The sequence below is a fragment of the Nannospalax galili genome, unplaced genomic scaffold (genome assembly GCF_000622305.1).
Source record: "Nannospalax galili isolate Female #2095 unplaced genomic scaffold, S.galili_v1.0 scaffold110, whole genome shotgun sequence".
Lineage (NCBI taxonomy): Eukaryota > Metazoa > Chordata > Mammalia > Rodentia > Spalacidae > Nannospalax > Nannospalax galili.
Window position 1 is genome coordinate 906,006 of NW_008328707.1, and position 18,574 is coordinate 924,579.

Consider the following 18,574-nt stretch of genomic DNA (forward strand, 5'->3'; position numbering starts at 1 on the left):
ACTTGAACTATGAGCAGCCAGCTTCTTAGTTGTCTAGTAGAGACCGAGGAATGAGACCCATTTCTCTGATACTTGGCCTAATTAATGCTTTCCCCTCCATGACCCAATATCTTATTCAAATGATGTCTTTCTAAAAATGAAATCCTCATTAGAAGAATCACCACATGCCATTTCACTTAGAGTTTAAATATTGCCAGAAGGAATGAGTGATCCTGGATGCCATTCTTGTGCTCCCAGAGTTTCTAATTAGGTACTGGGAGCAAGCATCACTTTTAACTCTGTCTCAACAGAACCCTAGAGGGAGAACTGTAGGCTGTAAGATGATTGGTTAGACTCATAGTAACAGCATCTCTCCTGTCAAGGAGAGCATCTGGGTGAAGAAGAACTAAATCTAATTTTATACATTATAGTTTTCATGTTTCTTGTAAAACATGTCAATAATGGAAAAAGAAATAGAATCCTTTTTCAACAGGGCCTAAATATAAATGTCTATGTAAATGCAGGCTAGTAGTTCAGAGAGTAAATAGACGAGACTTGTTGCTTTTCCTTGGCACGAAGGAATGTTAGAGACGGAAATGGTGAGTGCAATTTCAAGCCACATTCTTTACTCCATTCATTCTTTTAAAAAGTGACTGTGATCTGGCTATGGTGGACCATAAATCTGTCATAAGACTTGAAATGGCTCCAGGTGAAAGACATGAGCTGAATGTGAGGTTTTTATTTTTGAGCTGAAGAGATAATTCTCCCCTTTGGGCTTTTCCCGTTCCTTTCTAAGTACCAAACACAACCTAATAGCTTGGGTCCCCACAGCCCTGCTCTGCATAGATCACATCACTTCCTGTAATTTAGCAATGACAGTGTCTCACTTTGTAGACCCAGCGGGTCTGGAACTTGTAGACCAGGTAGCCTTGAACTCAGAGATCTGCTTGCCTCTGTTTCCCAAGTGCTGGGATTAAGGAAAATGCCACCATGCTGGGCCTGGAATGGCCACTTTTTAGAAATTGATAATATTAGGGAAATTAAGGAATGGAAATGAAGTAAAAAATATCTGGATTGCAGCAGATCTTTGGCAATGTCTCTGGTAATTTCTTTGAGAACAATATAGGGAAGATTGTTAGAAGGGTTGTAGGTGCTTTACAAACCTCACCAGTGTTTAGAATTAGGCACTGTGATCTGAAAGCAGCTGTCACGTGCTGTGGGAGCAATACCTACCCTTGCGCCCACACTATTCACATTTTCCCATCAGTGATGGGTTAGAAATGTCAAGGATGTTGATGCTTGTTCAATAGAAGGACAAATGTTTGATTAATTAGTTCTGTCAAAAATTGAAGCCATCTGTCCTACACAGTAGTTACTGGTAGTGTTTAGATGCCTTGGAGGCCGTCTGTTGGCGGTGCTCAAGAAGAGGCTCCTGTGGGGTGCAGAGGGTGATTGGGTTACATTGTTTAAGGGTTTATTTTTTAGTTTTATTTTACATGTATGAGTGCTTCACTTGCATATATGTAAGTGCACCTATGTCATACAATGCCTGAAGAGGCCAGAGGAGAGTGTAGGATCCCCTGGAACTGGAGTTAAGGATGATAGTTAGTAGCCATGTGGGTGTTGGGAACCAAACCCGAGTCCTCTGCAAGGGTAGCCAGTGCTCTTAACCAATGAGCCATTTCCCCAACCCCTAAATTATGTTTAAATTCCTTTCAAATGCCAAGATTCTATGAGTATATTTTGACTATAAGAGATTTAGTAAAAGATCTTTATTGAATCTGTTGTAAACTTCCAATCTGTAAGTAGGAAGCCTAGAGCTTTTTATGTACCTAGTGCTGAGGTTATGTACCAGGGATGCTTACCCTCATGGGACAGTTATGACTTTAGACACATGAGACCTTCAAATAAGTGCGTACACATGAAGAAAACCATAAATAAGTTTGTTTCAAGGACAGTGATGATGGCTTGGAAGCAGTGACCCCAAGGAAACACTAGAGGAAAAGAAAATGCAAGCTCTGAGGGTCAGTTTTCTTTATAGTTAGATGTTTTCAACTGAATGGCTCTGCTGGAGTTTAAGCCTAGCTCATCTGCACAGAGCCGGCATGAGGTGAAGTTGGGGGCAGAAAAGGGGATACTTCGTGCTTCCCATTCCTGCCTTATGAACTTCCTTCCCAAGCCTGGATTAGGGAATGTTTCAGTTCTTTGTTACAAAACTGGCAAAAGTTAAACATGGGTGACTCTTCAGGTAGATACCCTTTTATTTATTTATTTTTTGTCTTTAATGAGACATCTAAATTTATCTGTAAGCAATTTTGAAATTCCTAGTGTCAGTAAACATTTTTTTTTTTGGGGGCGGGGGATGTAGAGGGATCTTTTAAATTGAATCTAGATGATATAGATTTCTTTTTAATTTTTTTATTGAGCTTTTGTATGTTTCATACAATAGTTTTTAATCAAATTTAAACTGTTCCCTTCCCCATGTCCCCCTCCCGCACGCCCCACTGGTCCTCATGTATTTTGCTATACATATTAAGTCCTATCCAGACAAGCATTTGTACCCAGATGTCCTTTGGTTCAAATTCACCTACTGGAATCTAGTCAGCTTATCTAGAAATCGTTGGTATGATCTACTCTCCATTACCCATTTCCCTGATCCACTCTGGGTCTTTGTCTGATTGAGTTGGCATGGGTCCTGTGCTCAAAGCCACCATTGCCACAAGCTTCCAGTGACCTGAAAGCCTCTGCTTCTCTATGTTCATGAACCAGCCCTGGCTCTTACAATCTTTCTGTCCCCTCTTCCTCAATGGTCCCTATCCAGGGACACACACTCTGTAGTCTCTTACTCTTTCCCCCCCCCCCCTGGTCTTTTTGAGACAAGGTCTCCCTGTAGCCACAGCTGGCCTGGATTCGCTATGGAGACCAGGCCCAGCTTCAGTCTCTTATTCTTTAAAAGTTGTCCAGTTGTGGTCTTTTGTGTGCATTGAACACTGTTGTATAAGGAGGCTTCGCTGGTGAGAGTTGAGGAATGCAAGTCTCTGCACCCTGTTCCACTATGTTCCATGAGTCTTAGGTGTACAGGTTTCACTGTAGATGTATCATCTAGGACTGGGTAAGTCTCAGATGTATATTCTCTGTATCTAACTAGTGGGGTTCTGTGGTAGCTTCCATCAGTTGCAAAAAAAGAAGCTTCTTTGATGAGTGGTGTATGGTATACTTGTCTGTAAACGTTAGGATCCATATTTAGCATATGGTAAGAAAGTTCATTTGCCTAGAGGTATGACAGAGAGGGTTTTCTCTAGGATCTATGACTTCTTAAGCCATGTCTTAACTGTTGGAACCAAGTTTCTCAGTTGTTAAGGCAAAAATTATGTGACTGGGTCAGTTCATTCTTGGTTCAACTCTTGGATCACATTTGCTGTGTGATAGTCAGATACAGTTGAGCCAATTCTTCTCTGAGGTTTACAAGGAGGTTCTGTGCTCTGGGTATACGGTTAGGGTGCTAAGGAAAGCTTTTACATGTGGTCCATACCTTCAAAGGGGCATGTGGAGCAAAGAAGGAGGAATTCTGCAGTGGGAGAGACCCCTGTGAAAATCAAGCAGAAGATGTCACTCTGACCACATTATTAATAAAATTGTATGAAGTATTTTAGGCACACAGAAAGTACTAAGAGTAGTATAACAAAACCTACATCAGCAGCATGTAGATTATAAAATGCAGCATCGACAGGGCACATGCACACCCACGTACACATCTCTCTGATTCTAACCACCTTTCTCTTGGAGGTGACTGTGATTCTGAGCTTCACACCCTGTGTTTTTCAGACAAGGCAAGGAAGCCCAGAAAGGTTGGGGACTGATGTCATCTCACACTTCATGCTAATGGGAGCCATAAGAAGCCTTCTGTTTCTTCTAAGGGTATGGGGAGAGCTGTGTAGTGTTGCTAAATTTGTACTGCTTCTCAGCCATGTGGATGTGATCAAGTATGCAATGTTTGTGAGGAGCCAGCCTAAAGATGGTGTTTGTGCTCTCTGTAGGCTGTGTTACTTTGCACAGTAAGCGTGAAGAATTGAAGGAATTGTAGCCAGCATTTACTTGTTTGGAATATTGAATTGGTATATAAAGTATAGGTGGAGACCATGAAGTTTGGGGACAGCCAGATGAACCGGCTATTAATATCCAAATAGCAATGAACTGTCACAGTGGTGTCACCAGGCTACAAAGTGGACCAGCAACACCAGTCAAACTCCTTTCTGAAGTCTCCCTTTCTAAATAGTCTTTTTAAAAAGGATTTATTGTTTGTTTTTTTTTTTTTTTTTTTTTTTTTTTTTTTTTTTTTTTAGTGTGTGTGTGGCGCAGGTGACTGCAGTTCCTTCAGGGGCCAGAAGAGCACGTGTCAGATCCTCTGGAGCTGGAGTTACCATCTGACAGTGCTGGGAACCAAATCTGGGTCTTCTGTAAGAACAGCAAGCACTCTTAACTCTTTCTGTCCTTCAGAGAAATACTCTTACTGAAATGAAAAATATCATTTAAAAATATTTTCCTAGAAAAGCATCATCAGGATATTGATTGGCTTCCTGGGAGAAATGACAGTATGAATAATGTATATTTGTTGTTGATGAAAACCTGAAGGGTTAAATAAATACCTGTGGAGCAATTACATTTTATTAAAAATAAGAAAACAAACAGGGTTACTTCTTTCATGCTGATGGAATGATGTGTGGTTTTAAAATTCTGGTGTAAGAGCAAAGCTTTTCCCTGTTTTCATTTATAGATTTTTTTGAACCTATGCTTTGTACCTTGTCACTGTCTTCTTTTCCCTTTAAAAATAACAGCTAGCAATTTTCACTCAGAACTCATTCACAGACATTGAAAAAGTGATATCTTTAGAGAAAACTTGCAGTTGATCACAAGGTCATCCATGAAACTTAATTTTAGCCAGAAAGCTGATGTCAGTGTCCATGAACGTCATCTAGACACTGGAAGCAGGCCCCACCCATGAAGGGCATTTGTGGGTTCATTGGTACAGGGGTCACAGGAGCTAACTCACCTCTCGGATGACAGTTGAAAGCTAGATGCTAGGTGCCTCCACTCTCTCCCCATGCTCATCCATTGGTATGCTTAGCTCCAGCTGGCTGATTTGCTGATTTGCTGTTCTCTGAAGTCTTGGGACAAGAAATGGCACAGGTTTGGGGATGTTTGCAGGTGTACAACTAGAAATCTAGGGTATGAACACAAGTCTAAACATGAAATTATATTTCATACATACCTCATACATATATGTGAAGGTAATATTACAGCATATTTTGAATGTGCCCATGTTTTGCCTGTGACCCATTGCATGGGGTCAGATGTGGAGTTTTTGTGGCATGATGTTGGTGCTCAAAATGGTCCAGATTTTGGAGTGCTTTGGATTGAGGCTTAGAGATGATATGTAATCTATAGTATTTTTTTCCCTTCCTTTGAGACAGGGTCTCAAGTTGCTCAGGCAGGCCTCTAGCTTGCTGTGTGCCTGAGGATATCTTTGAACTTCTGATCCTTTTACATCTACCTCCTAAACTGGGATTCTAGGCATGCACCATATTTATGTGGTGTTGAGGTTAGAACTTGGGGCTTCATGCATGCTGGGAAAGCACGCTACCAACTGAGCTGCAGCCCCAGCCCTGCCTTGTTCTTTTGTCTTTCTCTGAAGTGGATGTTGATGTGGAATCTCTTCCACTTGCCCTGTAAGGAGCAGTATCTGCCGCTTTACCCTTAACCTCATGAAACTTTAATGACTTTCCAGGACTGATAAGAGTTGTTGAGGACCCCACTTCAGACTTGGCAATTTTGCTTTTGTTTTTCAGACTGTTTATTCTATGGCTCCATTCCCTTTCCCGCAGTTGTCAGAGTTGAGGGAAAAGTATACCTACAACATCACACCATTCCCGGCCACAGTTTCTGGGTAAGTTTTTTTTCTTGTTTATATCATGGAAGACAATATCTTGATTTTTAAATTATAAATTAATTTATTAAACCCTCAAATATATACAAACTAATTTGGTACTTAAAATCTGAAATCCAAAGGTTTAGACTTGGAGTCAAGAGGGATTTTAAAGTATACTTTCCGAAGAAGTTTGGGACATGAACTGAAGAAATTATAGCAAATCCACAACTTATTTAGGGTTATAAAATAGCTAAAATTTCGGTAATTAAAACAGTGTGAAACTTGTATATCAATAGATGGCTGAGCTGATTTATAATATTGTTTATAAAGGCCAGAAATTCTTTCTCTCATACACATACCACACACACACACTCACAGACAAAATCAATGGTGATGAACGAAGCCTAATCAGGAAGAAAAGAGCCATACTTCACACCACATACCTGGATGAGTTCCATGTGGATGAAAGTGGTAAGTGACAAAAATTGAAATAATTTTCTGAAGAAAATGTGAAAGAATTCCCCTACTGCTTTGGAATTAAAGAGGCCTTAGTAATTGATTCAAAAATTCAAAAATGGAGGAAAAATATACCAAGTGCTTTAAAGAAATTTCCATATAATCCAAACTAAAACAGAACAGAACCTCCATAAGCAGACTCAAAACCAGTTGCAGAAATACATTTTTAACTTCTACAAAATAGAGGCCAATATCTCTAACATATGAAATTTCAAAAACTTAATTTAAAAATGGGTCACCCTATTGAGGAAAGGATGAGTATAAGCAGTTTATATAAAAGGTAGCATCAGTTGTATTAAGAAAAAATGCAGCTTAAAATAAAAAACTCTGGGGCTGGAGAGATGGCTCACCAAGTAAGAGCACTGGCTGCTCATGCAGAGGACCCAGGTTCTGTTCCTGGGTTCCATTTCTTTATTCTGTAAGCACCCACATGGTGACTAACAACCTTCTGTAACTCCAGTGCCAGGGGATCCAGTAGAAGAGGTTCTGGCCTCTGGGGACATAGCATGACATGGATGCACTTACACACATGCAAGTAAAACAGTCATACACTTAAAATTAAAAAATAAAGTTTTTTTTTTTAAATTAGAGATTGTTTTGTTGGTTTTTACCTATCAGAATTGCAAAAATTCAAAATATTACACATTGTGTAATGTTTGAATTTGGTTAAATATTTGTCCTCTGATAGCTTTTTGAAAATCTACTTATTCTGTAAGAATTCCATATATGTATATCATGTGTTTTAATTATATCCACTATCCCACTCCTTCCAACTCCCCTTGCACCCTCTCTAACACACCCCTCCCAACTTCATGTCCTCTTTTTTATTCTTTTTATACCCCACTGAGTCTAATTAGTGCTGCCTGTATGCGCATGGGTGTGGGGCTTATCCACTGGTGCATGACAACCTGCTAGTGGCCATATGTTTGAAGAAAGAATGACTCTACTCCAGCAGCCATCAACTGCCAGTAGCTCCTCAGCTAGGGGTGGGGTCTCTCAAGCCCCTTCATCCATACTGAAATTTTGACTGGCTTGATCTTGTGTAAGTCTTAAGTAACCATTGCTGCATGAGTTCATGAGTACAGTGGCCATGCCACATCCAGAGGCTAGCATTTCACAGCACTCCTCCACATCCTCCAGCTCTTTCATTCTTTCTGACCCTTCTTCTGAGATGTCCCCTGAGCCTTGGCAGTGGTGATGGGAGGTTTGAGACAGATAACTCATTTAAGGCTGAACACTCAACTGTCACTTATTCTCAGCACTTGGAATAGTTATGAATCTCTGCGTTAACTGATGCTCTCTGCAAAAAGAAACTTCTCTCACCAGTGTTGAAAGCAGCACAAATCTATAAATATAAACATAAGTATTTAGAAGGCAATTTAACAACAACGTTAACAGCTAAAAACAGTAGTAATAGCACCCCCTTCCCCAATGCTTGTGACCTCCCTAGCCATAGGCTTTTGAACAGGTTTACAGTAATGAGGCATGAATTCTTTCCTGTGGAGAAGTTCTCAGAAAGCAACTGGTTACTCCTGGAAGAGTCATGTCACTATTGGAGTAGTGGATGCATCTTGCCTTGCAGTTTGGTATTATAGCATGCGGGGTCCGGCACTGGGTAAGACCATTGATGAAGATAGATACTCTTATATGTTATTTGTGAGAGGTTATTTGGGGTTTGTGACAATCTGTTAGATAGTACTTACCCAAAATACTGCCGTGTATATCCTTTTACTCAGAACTCTATGATTTTCCTACAGATTTATTTTTATATATGCAAAACACATTGTTATTATAGTATTGCTTATAATCATGTAATACTGGAAACCACTCATGGGCACCATGAGCAGCCTGGTTCTATAACATGAACTCTATCTATATACATCACACAGCTGTGAAAGAACAGGGAAGCCCTGTATGAATATGAAAAGATTCTTATATGACTAAGAGTAAGACTCAGAAGAATATGTATGCACACTCAGGTTTATGCAAAGCAGAGAGACGTAAACTAGTTTTGTTTATCTATACATAGGTAAACTAGAGAATACAAAGTGACCTGTGGGAATTAGGTGGAGCAAGGCCCAGGCAGAAGCTGGTAGGGAAGAGAAGGGAGGCTTACAAATCATGTACTCACATTAACTGTGACATTTAAATCATGTGACAATATTACTTAAAAAAAAAATCACTGTTTTCTTTCTTTTTCTTCCCTTTCCAAGGCGACATGGAAAGGTCAGAGACAGTGATGAAGAGAATGATCTAGACGATGAAGATGCTATTGCTAGTGCTGTGGGATGTCTCGGTCCTTTCAGTGGGCTCCTGGCACCTGAGCTGCAGAAGTACCAGAAGCAGATTAAAGGTAAAGAGGGGGCCCTGGATTTAGATTGTTGCAGCATTCTGGTTCATGCAAATGAGGGCATTATTACTGTCTCGTAGGTGCTTGAGTAATTCCTTGAACTGGTTACTATCATTGAGAACTGTTATCAGAACATTTTCTCCATTGATTTATCATTTGGTAGGCTCTATCTGCATCTTCTGTTGTCTACATAACACACATTTCATTTTCTTTGTGGTAATATTTGCTTTCTGTTGTTCTTTTCACCATTGGATGCTGCTGTCCTTAGAACAGCCTGGCCTAGAGTAGACGCTCCCTACATCCTCCCTGGGTTTCATTCGGCTTGCTCTAGATGGCCTCTCTTCTTCCTTAGGACTGAATCTCTGAATTTCTTGAGGGAATAGAAACTCATTGTTTCACAAGACACTGCTGGAGTCTTCCCCTTAGCTTTCAGATTCAAGCTTCAAAGATGCAACCTCTACCTGTTGCTTCTGATAGCTCTTCCATCTGAACTAAGCGAGCGAGTTCTACCTTGCATCTCTCAGATCCTTGTATTACCTCAGGCTTTTTTGAAGGTCCACTTTAGAATTCCCTCCCTCCCTCCATCCCTCTGTCCCTCCGTCCCCCCATCCCTCTCTCCCTCCTTCCTTCCCTCCCTCTTTTCTCTCCCTCTTATCACCTTTTCTTTCTCAGTGCTGGGAATTGAACCCAGGGTCTCATACATACTAAGCAAGCCCTCTACCACTGAGCTATATTCCGAGTCCTCTTTTCAACATTTCTTATATGATTCCAGACATTTTGATAATCTATTAATTCACCCCAGATGTGTTGCGATTTGGTTTTGTCCCTCTTAATGTGCCACTTTAAATCAGTGACCATGCCTTGTTTATCTTCTGCAGGGATATAATCAGGAAGTGTTTGTTAAATGTGAAAAAGCATTTATTTCTAGTGAGACAATGATCCAAAATCTTGATATATTTATAAAAGATGTTGCTTTTTCTAACTTCAATAAAAACACATTTTTAATGACTATCTCAAAGCCTATAACTTGTCATCCCCTTGTGCATCCTTACTCAGTTGTGTGGACATCTGCACACTTATTATATCTGGTACTGTATTTTTTTAGGGGACTTTTAGAAAGTAGCATTGATTTTTACTTAGAGACAGTTGATCTTTTGTCAACATAATGAAGAAAGTGGTCACAAAATCAATGAGTCACATAGCTCATCTCAGATCAATAGGCCCATGAGAAAACACAGGAGCAAATCAAACCCAATACTAGGTAAATTCCAGAGTCTGGTTTTGTGGCTTAGATTTTCCTGGAGGTTAAGGCATTACACTGTAGGGTCATTTATTCCCATTTGATCCCCTTCCCCTTCATTGACCCTCGTGTTCCTTCCACGAGTGCAGAACCAAATGGGGAGCAGAGCCTGAGAGCCAACAACATTGCAGAGCTGAGCCCAGGAGCGATCAATTCCTGTCGAAGTGAATACCATGCGGCATTCAACAGCATGATGATGGAACGGATGACCACAGACATCAATGCCCTGAAGCGGCAGTACTCTCGAATTAAAAAGAAGCAACAGCAGCAGGTCCATCAGGTGTATATCAGGGCAGGTAATGGTATTCTTTGATCAATTTAAACTTAATCTTAATGTGTGCAGGGACCCTAGGATGGCCTCAGAATCATGAACTGTGACGCAGTCTATCAGTTCTTTTCTCACTACTTGAAAAATACTTGACAAAAATGAAGGAAGGGTTTATTTTGGCTTATAGATTGGGGCTGCAGTCCATCCTGAAGAGGAAAGCAAGGTGGTGAGAGTGTCTGTAGCTGGGGCACCAGGAACGTGAGGCAGCTGTCACATTGTGTGCACAGTTAGGAAACAGAGGGAGATGAGTACCAGTGCTCAGCCTGTTTTCTCCTTCCCACTTTTGTGTTCGTCTACAGCTCCAACCCATGGGCTGGTGCTGCTTATGTTCAGGATGGGTCTTCTCTCCTCCATGACAGCTCTCTAGAAACACCCTCACTGGCGTGCCTGGAGGTGTGTCTCCTAGGTTATTCCAAATCCAGTTAAATTGACAGTAAAGATTAGCCATCATACTCGTCATCCATAAATCTTCTGGCCTCACATAGTAGCAGACGTAACATCTTATTTTAAATTTTATTTTATCAGGATCTAAAGAAGAAAAAGACCTTGGGTTCTTTTTAGGTCCCAAGGAACAGGCAATAAATGGTATTAAATCTCATTTACTATGTATACTTGTGGAGAAGGGTTTACAAATGATTAAAATGTTGCTGAGCCATACAATCCTTGGACTTGAGATATTTTAGAAATTCAAACATTTGGGCCCATGAGATCACTTAGCAGGCAAGAGTGCTTTTGTTCAGGCCCCTGGGTTCAATGAGGAGGAAAAACAAAAACATAAAAAAGCTGGTGTCTTGCCGATGGGTGAGCTCCCAGTCTCTTGGGAGTATACTAAGAAGAACAATTGTAACATGGTTAGAAATGCTCTTTTGCAAGGATTGTCTAGTTGCTTTTTTCCCCTTTATAATTCCAAAAATCACAGTGAACAGTCTGCTTCATTGTTAAATATATGCTTAATTGGGAATGATTTTTCTTCTTTTATATAACTATCCTAATGAAAATGATCAAGAATTAACCAAGACATAAATTTGGCGTGTTTTTAAAGTGACTTGTGAGCATGTGACTGATCTTGGATGAAAACTGATCTCATTATCAGGAAAAATAAGTATATCCTGAAGGATTTTGCTCTATTCTGAATCATTAAGAAAGTGACCATGAAAGAGACTCACAATGATAGCACTTTAACTTTCAAACCATCGACCCAGGTGCTGGAGAGATGGTTAAGAGCACTAGCTGTTCTTATAGAGTACCTGGGTTTAGTTCCCATCACCCACGTGGTAACTCACAACTGTCTGAAACTCCAGTTCCAGGGGTTTGCATGTCCTCTTCTGGATTCTGCTGGCGCCAAGCATGCAAGTGGCGTACATATGCACATGCATGCATACTCATACACATAATATAAAAAAAAACACAAAAATATTGGCCCATCTATTTCCCATTTGTCTTAAATCCAATTGCATGTCCTCTTCTGGATTCTGCTGGCGCCAAGCGTGCAAGTGGTGTACATATGCACATGCATGCATACTCATACACATAATATAAAAAAAACACAAAAATATTGGCCCATCTATTTCCCATTTGTCTTAAATCCATGAGGAAAACTTAATGGTTGTCCAGCATTTACAGTGATACTGACTGATAAGGCCAGGGCTAGACCCTAGGCTCGTGATCCTTTTGGGTAGTCCTCTTTCAATTACACTGAAAAACATCTTTGAGTGGGATGGTAGTCAGTTGCCATTGGGTTTTAAATTGGTTCACTGGCTTGCACTGTAGTCAGGGATCAGCGTACTGAGGTCTGCAGACCAAATCCTGCCCATTGCCTATTTTTATAAATAAAATTTTTGTGTCCTTTGTGGTTTGAGAGGTTTCAGGCCATGGTTGTCTGGCTCTATCACCATGGCCTGAGAGGGAGGATAATGGCAGAAACTTATTGTGGAGGAAAGCTGCTCAGCTCCTGGCAGGCAGAAAGCACCAGAGACAGAGAAGAAGAGGCTGGAGACAAGTTATACCCTTTAAAGGCATGACTGCAGCTTCCCAGTTAACACAGTTTCAACCACTTCCAAACAGTTCATTTTTGTTGTAAATCCATTAAGGAACTCATCCATCAATTAGGTCGAAACTATGATGATGCACCCACCTCTCAATGACTAGACCCACTAGCTGGGTGAGCTTTTGTGGGGAATACATCCTATCTAAATGGTAACATATCCCTTTTCAGTGCCCTGTTGTCTGAGAGGAGGGACTTGGCACCACAAGTCCCTGGTACTAGGGTTGAATTCAGTTTCTACCATCCTCAGTCACGTGACTCTGCCAGCACCTGGGAAGTCCGTGGGAAAAGATACAGGGAGGAGCTCCGTGAGATTGCTCTTTAGATGGATGTGTCTCTTTGTGGTGTGTTTCACACAATCTTTCAACCTTTCTTTCAGACAAAGGGCCAGTGACCAGCATTCTTCCATCTCAGGTAAATAATTCTCCAGTGATAAACCATCTTCTTTTAGGGAAGAAGATGAAAATGTCAAATAGAGCTCCCAAGAATGCAGTCATTCACATCCCTGGCCACACAGGAGGCAAAATATCTCCTGTTCCATATGAAGACCTTAAGACGAAGCTCAATTCTCCGTGGCGGACTCATATCCGAGTTCACAAAAAGAACATGCCAAGGACCAAGAGTCACCTGGGCTGTGGGGACACCATAGGACTGATAGAAGAACAAAATGAGGGCTGCAAGGCCAGCAGCCTGGGGGCAGCTGAGGAGCTCCGCTCTGGTTGCGCAACAGCAGCTCACAGTGGGGGCAGCAGCTCTGAAGGTGGTACGGTGAGGACAATTGAGGGACAGTCTCCAGAGCCAGGATTTGGGGATGCTGATGTTGATGTAGCTTCAGTTCAGGTGAAGTTAGAAGCCTTGGAACTGAGCCAAAGGGATGCCACTGCAGAAACTGAGCCCAAGAGGCACCTTGCTTGCCAGCAACATGTCACAGAGCCAGCCGATGTCCCTAGAGAAAACCAAGCTTTCAGTAAGCCTCCCCCGGGCAGCAACTCGAAGACCCCCATCTTTAGCCCTTTTCCTAGTGTCAAGCCACTGCGGAAGTCAGCCACGGCCAGGAATTTGGGGTTATATGGTCCTACAGAAAGAACCCCAACTGTGCACTTTCCTCAGATGAGCAAGAACTTCAGCAAATCCAGTAGTGGGACCAGCAGCACCAAGAAACGATGATGCTGCCCAGCAGCCCAGTGTCTGCTCACATGGGCATGGTGGCATAAGGATGCCAGCTGCACCTTCCTGTTGTGTTTGTCCAGTGAAAATGAATGGAGAGGTTCAGAGACGAGCATCAACAGCCCATCAAAGTGGGCATTGGAAGTTTTATACTTTGAACGAGGATAGGGATGTTTCCTCATCTGCTTGGCAACTGATGAAGTGGATTCTTGTGGCATAATAAATCTTGTGCTTTTCAAGTGTGGAGTTTTCCCATTTCCTTGTGAGATCTTTAGAAAAGATGATATATAGACTGTTAAGCTCTCTTCTGGCCTTCTCGGGGTCCTGGTGACAACACACTCCCCTAACCTTCCAGTTCTCTGGATATTACTAATTCTTAAGCATGAACACACCAGCTTGCTAGAACTGAAATTGTAGAAAGAAAGTTTCTTAGTTGCAGAAACTTCCCGATATTCCTCTTTCTGCTCTTTTAGGGCAGGGAGGGAGGTGTGGTGTGGTGTGGGGTGTGTGTGTGTGTGTGTGTGTATACACATGTACTTAGCACCTGTCTCCAAATTGTTTTTATTCTTATGCTAATAGTAGCAGAAAAATTAAGCTAGCCTTTCTTTAACTTTGTAATTCTATCTAATGAAAGAAAACCTTGAAATCAGTTGAAATTGAAGTTGGTAACCAAATTGAAGATCATACATGGAGAATTCACATGGGCTATGCATTAAGCAATGACTCCAAACTGCTTGCTAGCACCTGTCTCCAAATTGTTTTTATTCTTATGCTAATAGTCGAAGAAAAATTAAGCTAGCCTTTCTTTAACTTTGTAATTCTATCTAATGAAAGAAAACCTTGAAATCAGTTGAAATTGAAGTTGGTAACCAAATTGAAGATCATACATGGAGAATTCACATGGGCTATGCATTAAGCAATGACTCCAAACTGCTTGCTAATTCCACCAAGCTTTTCTCAAGGCTTTTTTTTCTCCTCTTGAGGAGAGTACTGGGCCTCGATGATACTGAAGACTGGATGGGCTCTGTGTGGCTTACTGTGCAGCCTCTGCTACACAGTTTCTTCACCTACCTGTTCTCCACAGCAGTCATGCACCATCTCTGCTCAAAGCCAGAACATAGTACCTGTGACTGTTACTTGAATTTTGTGCTTCTTGGATTGAGTGCTTTGCTACTTGAACACTGCCTTTCTTCTGGAGAAGGTCCCAGCTCTTTCCAGCTCTCACTCCACTCCTGCCCTGGTCCTGGCAGGTCAGAGATAGCATCTCTTGTCTCCACTATGCATTTGGGAACTCTGAGCCACACAGAGGTGAAGTGGCACTTCAGTTGCTCAAAGTAAAGGCTCCCAGTGTCCCTAGGACCTTACCACATGTCCTCCAGTATGATAGGCTGGCCTAGTGCTCTTATCTACAGAGCTTGTACAAGCCAAGACTGGGAAAGCCATTCACCACACACCCTTCTGACTCAAAGGACCTTTCTGCAGATGGTACAGAGTCCTGGAATGGTATTTCACAAAATGAGCTCTGACCACCACCTCATGAAAAATTGGTTCCTTCTCACAATGCTTCATGCACCAATCCTTTGGCTGAATGAAGGGCTCACCTCAGCCCCTACTTTTAATAGCAGAACAGAGTCACTGTTCATCTTTATCTTTGGAAGCTTTTGGTAGTGTTTGCAGGAATATTGTTGAAGTAGTCAATATGAATTTGAATGAACTGGTTTGCTAATTCTCAAGGCAAAGCCATAGTTTTAGAGAAGGCTTTTTACCGTGACAGGCACTCTTTTTATCAATAAAATAGAATGTAGTTGTGTGGGTTTTTTTGAACAAAACCCTCACAGGAATGACACATTTTATCCCCCTTGTTGTATTTTTACCCTCAAAGGAATTGGAGATGGACAGCATGAGTAATACGTTACTGCAGTTTTGGTCTAGAGCTCTGTGCTATCCGAGGTGAACAGGCGGCTTAACAAGCAGCCACACCCGCAGCCTGTTTTGGGGAAGGGTGTGGGTGGAGAGTTAGGCTTGCTTAACATGCTAGCGCCAGGAGATGAGACCCACTGTTCTCCAAAGTTAAGCACATGAAAGGAGGTTCTGCCATCTGCTAAACTTTTCATATAATGAGACTGCCTCATGATCTTTTCTGTCCCCTCCCTCCCCGAATCTGAATCAAGTCAGACTAGGCTTTGGGGTTTTTTTGTTTTTGTTTTTGTTTTGATGTCTGACAAGTAGAAAACTTCTTTCTCTTGTGTGCTTCCTGGCTCCCTAGGGGTCTGGGGAGGTGGGTAATGGGGTGGAGCTGTCTACTAACTGCCTTAGTGTGGACAGCACTTCTTGCTGGGCTCTGTCAGGGTCTCTTCTCATTTCCTGAGATAGGGACAAATGAGATGGTCAGGATATGGGGTAAGTATTGGCTGAATAATTGAAAGGAAAATATTTTTTGAGGTAAAAATGACCTTGTCAACAAAAGCAACCCAACAGATTCCTATTAAAGCACTTTGTACTAACAACATGTGCATGCACTGTACCAAGTAATCACAATGTGAAGCGGTCCACTTCTGAGCCTTGCCTTCTTAGAACATGAACTCTGTAGCAGCCTCTATCACACAGCATGCACAAAGGCCAGTAGAGACTTGCTGTCTTCCCCATGTATTGGACACTGTATGCAAACACCAGAAGTACTTAACAAGTAGCAGTTTGTTTCTAGGTCTGCCTGTACCCTCTCAGCACTTTTTCTGCAAGTCAACTCTACACCTCAGTCCTCTTTAAAAAGCCTCCAGATCTAAACCTAGTTTGTAATGTCAACCTATGGCTGTAACTGTTTGGAACAATCTCTCTCTCTCTCTCTCTCTCTCTCTCTCGTCTCATTCTGAAGAACTGTACCAATTACAAAGATATATGCATAAAGATATTCATTGTTGTAGTGACTGTGTCATTTTCTGTCCGAATGCACGAACAAAACCTTAAGTTGATTTCCCTTCTCCTGCAATCACTTCTCACCACTTTCCCATCTACATCCCACTTGGTCACAGGAATCAGGGAATCAGCCCCCAAAGCTCTATCTCCCCCAATCTTATCATTGGGTTGCAGGGTACCCTGTGACCTGCCCAGAATAGCACTTCCTGAATGCGAGCAAGAGAAAGAATGTATATGTGTGTATGTACAAATGGGCTTGGACCAAAGATTTTCCTTTGTTTAGTAAAAGAGAACAAGACTACAGTTTTAGGCACTTGAGAGTGGTTAAGAGCACTGGCTGCTCTTGCAGAGGACCCAGGTTCAGTTCCCAGCACTCACATGGTAGCTCACAACCGACCATCTGTAACTCCAGTTCCAGGGGATCAGATACCTTCTTCTGACCTAAGCAGGCACCAGGCATGCACATAGTGCACTTAAATACATGCAAGCAGACATTCATAAAAGTCTTTAAAAAAGGAGTTTATACAAATTGAGAGCTATGATTGGGTACCAGTTGCTACAATTTCTCTTATAAAATATTACAGTTTTCAAGCTACTTTCTTTGCTATCTACAGCAGCCATTTGAGGGAGCATTTAGCATTTAAATTTTTTCCCAATTAGAATAACGTTTTAGGAACTTTAGGAAATACAAAGAGTACAAGGATTCATGCATGTTCTGGCATGGATCTTTCCAGTATCTTCTAAATCATTATGTGCATGTATGCACATTTTGCACACTTCCCGTGGGTTCCAGGGGTTGCTAGGGGTGCACAGCAAACCCCTTTACACACCAAACCATCTTGTCAGCCTTTTTCGGTATGTCTTTGTATATGTGTGTACACACACGTATTTACAAAAAGGTATGCTGAACATAGCAGCTTAGGCTATATTTCCAGTAAATACTCTTCAGCATCATTCCAGTGATCAGTACTCTGTCACATGTTCTTGGCAGAATTCACATAACCCACAACCTTGCCAGATGAGGTTTCTGATTGCAGAGCATATGGGAGAGGATGTTCTAATAAGTACATCTGTGTACAGCGCCCTAGTAGGGCATGTTCATAGAGTTGCAGAGTCAACTCTCAATTGTCATGTGACATCTACACATGCATCAGACACAGCTGCAAATTGGTGTCTTTAAAGGGTGACTGTCCAAGTAGTAAATAAATGCCTACCTACCTTCCTCTTTCTCCCTCCTCTCCCTCCCTCTCCTCCCTGTTTCCACCCTCCCTACCCTTTCCCACTTCCTCCCTCTGTGCAGTGTTAATAGAAGTGTGATGATGATCATCTCTCTTGAGTGGGAGAACACTTGCCTAGCATGCACAAGGCTCTGGATTTTATCCCTTACACCCAGAAGAAAAAAGTCCCGTTAATCCCATTTCTGATATTTAAGGAAATGGTTAAGATTTTTTGCAGAGGTTTCTGTTGAGTACCTTTTATCAGGCTAAGAAAATTACCTTTTATTCTTTGAATTCCAAAGTTTTAAATTATTGGGTGTTGAATTTTACCAAATGCACTCTAATTGCATCTTTTAAGAAGGGAGTAGTACTTGAGACAGTATTTTAAACTAAAGAAAATGGTAATTACCAGGTTTCATCAGTGAATATTAGACATTTTAGATTGACATGATGGCAGTAAAAGTTTTTAAATTTAAATTTATTTTTTTCCAAATGTGAAGACAATATTAAAGATTGAAAGAAAAACCCCTGGCCTTGATACAGGGGAGAAAGAGCATCCCCTAGTGGGTTCTTAGGTTCATTCATAAAATAATTTAAGAATGGAGCCAAACAGAAGCTTTAGGACAATTTTATTAGAATTTTAAAGAAGAATCCTCAAGGCAGGCGAGGTGGAAATCTTGGTAGCTGCCTTGGGGAGAATGGAGAGGAAAAGGAAAACCATGAAGCCAAGCAGGTTTAGAGCCTGCTTGGAGGTCAGACTCGTGGCAGGAATGAAGGAAACTTTAGAGGACAAGTAAAGAAATGCAAGATCCTGGGGCAGCCAAAAGCATTAGA

General features: G+C 41.5%; 1 protein-coding gene across 3 annotated transcripts in view; it reads left to right on the top strand.

The window, feature by feature from the left end:
* Tbc1d30 (TBC1 domain family member 30) overlaps positions 1 to 14,063 on the top strand; it is a 38,748-nt gene extending 24,685 nt beyond the window's left edge. Inside the window, exons 9-12 of one of the 3 annotated variants that reach the window (XM_029561520.1) lie at positions 5,826 to 5,923; positions 8,635 to 8,774; positions 10,161 to 10,367; positions 12,895 to 14,063. In XM_029561520.1, coding sequence (XP_029417380.1) covers positions 5,826 to 5,923; positions 8,635 to 8,774; positions 10,161 to 10,367; positions 12,895 to 13,610 — 1,161 coding nt within the window. In that variant the 3' untranslated portion in view covers positions 13,611 to 14,063. Of the gene's footprint in view, positions 1 to 5,825; positions 5,924 to 8,634; positions 8,775 to 10,160; positions 10,368 to 12,822 lie in introns of all 3 variants that reach the window. The other 2 variants (XM_008829034.2, XM_029561524.1) reach the window with 2 other exon arrangements.
* The last annotated feature ends 4,511 nt before the right edge of the window (positions 14,064 to 18,574 follow it).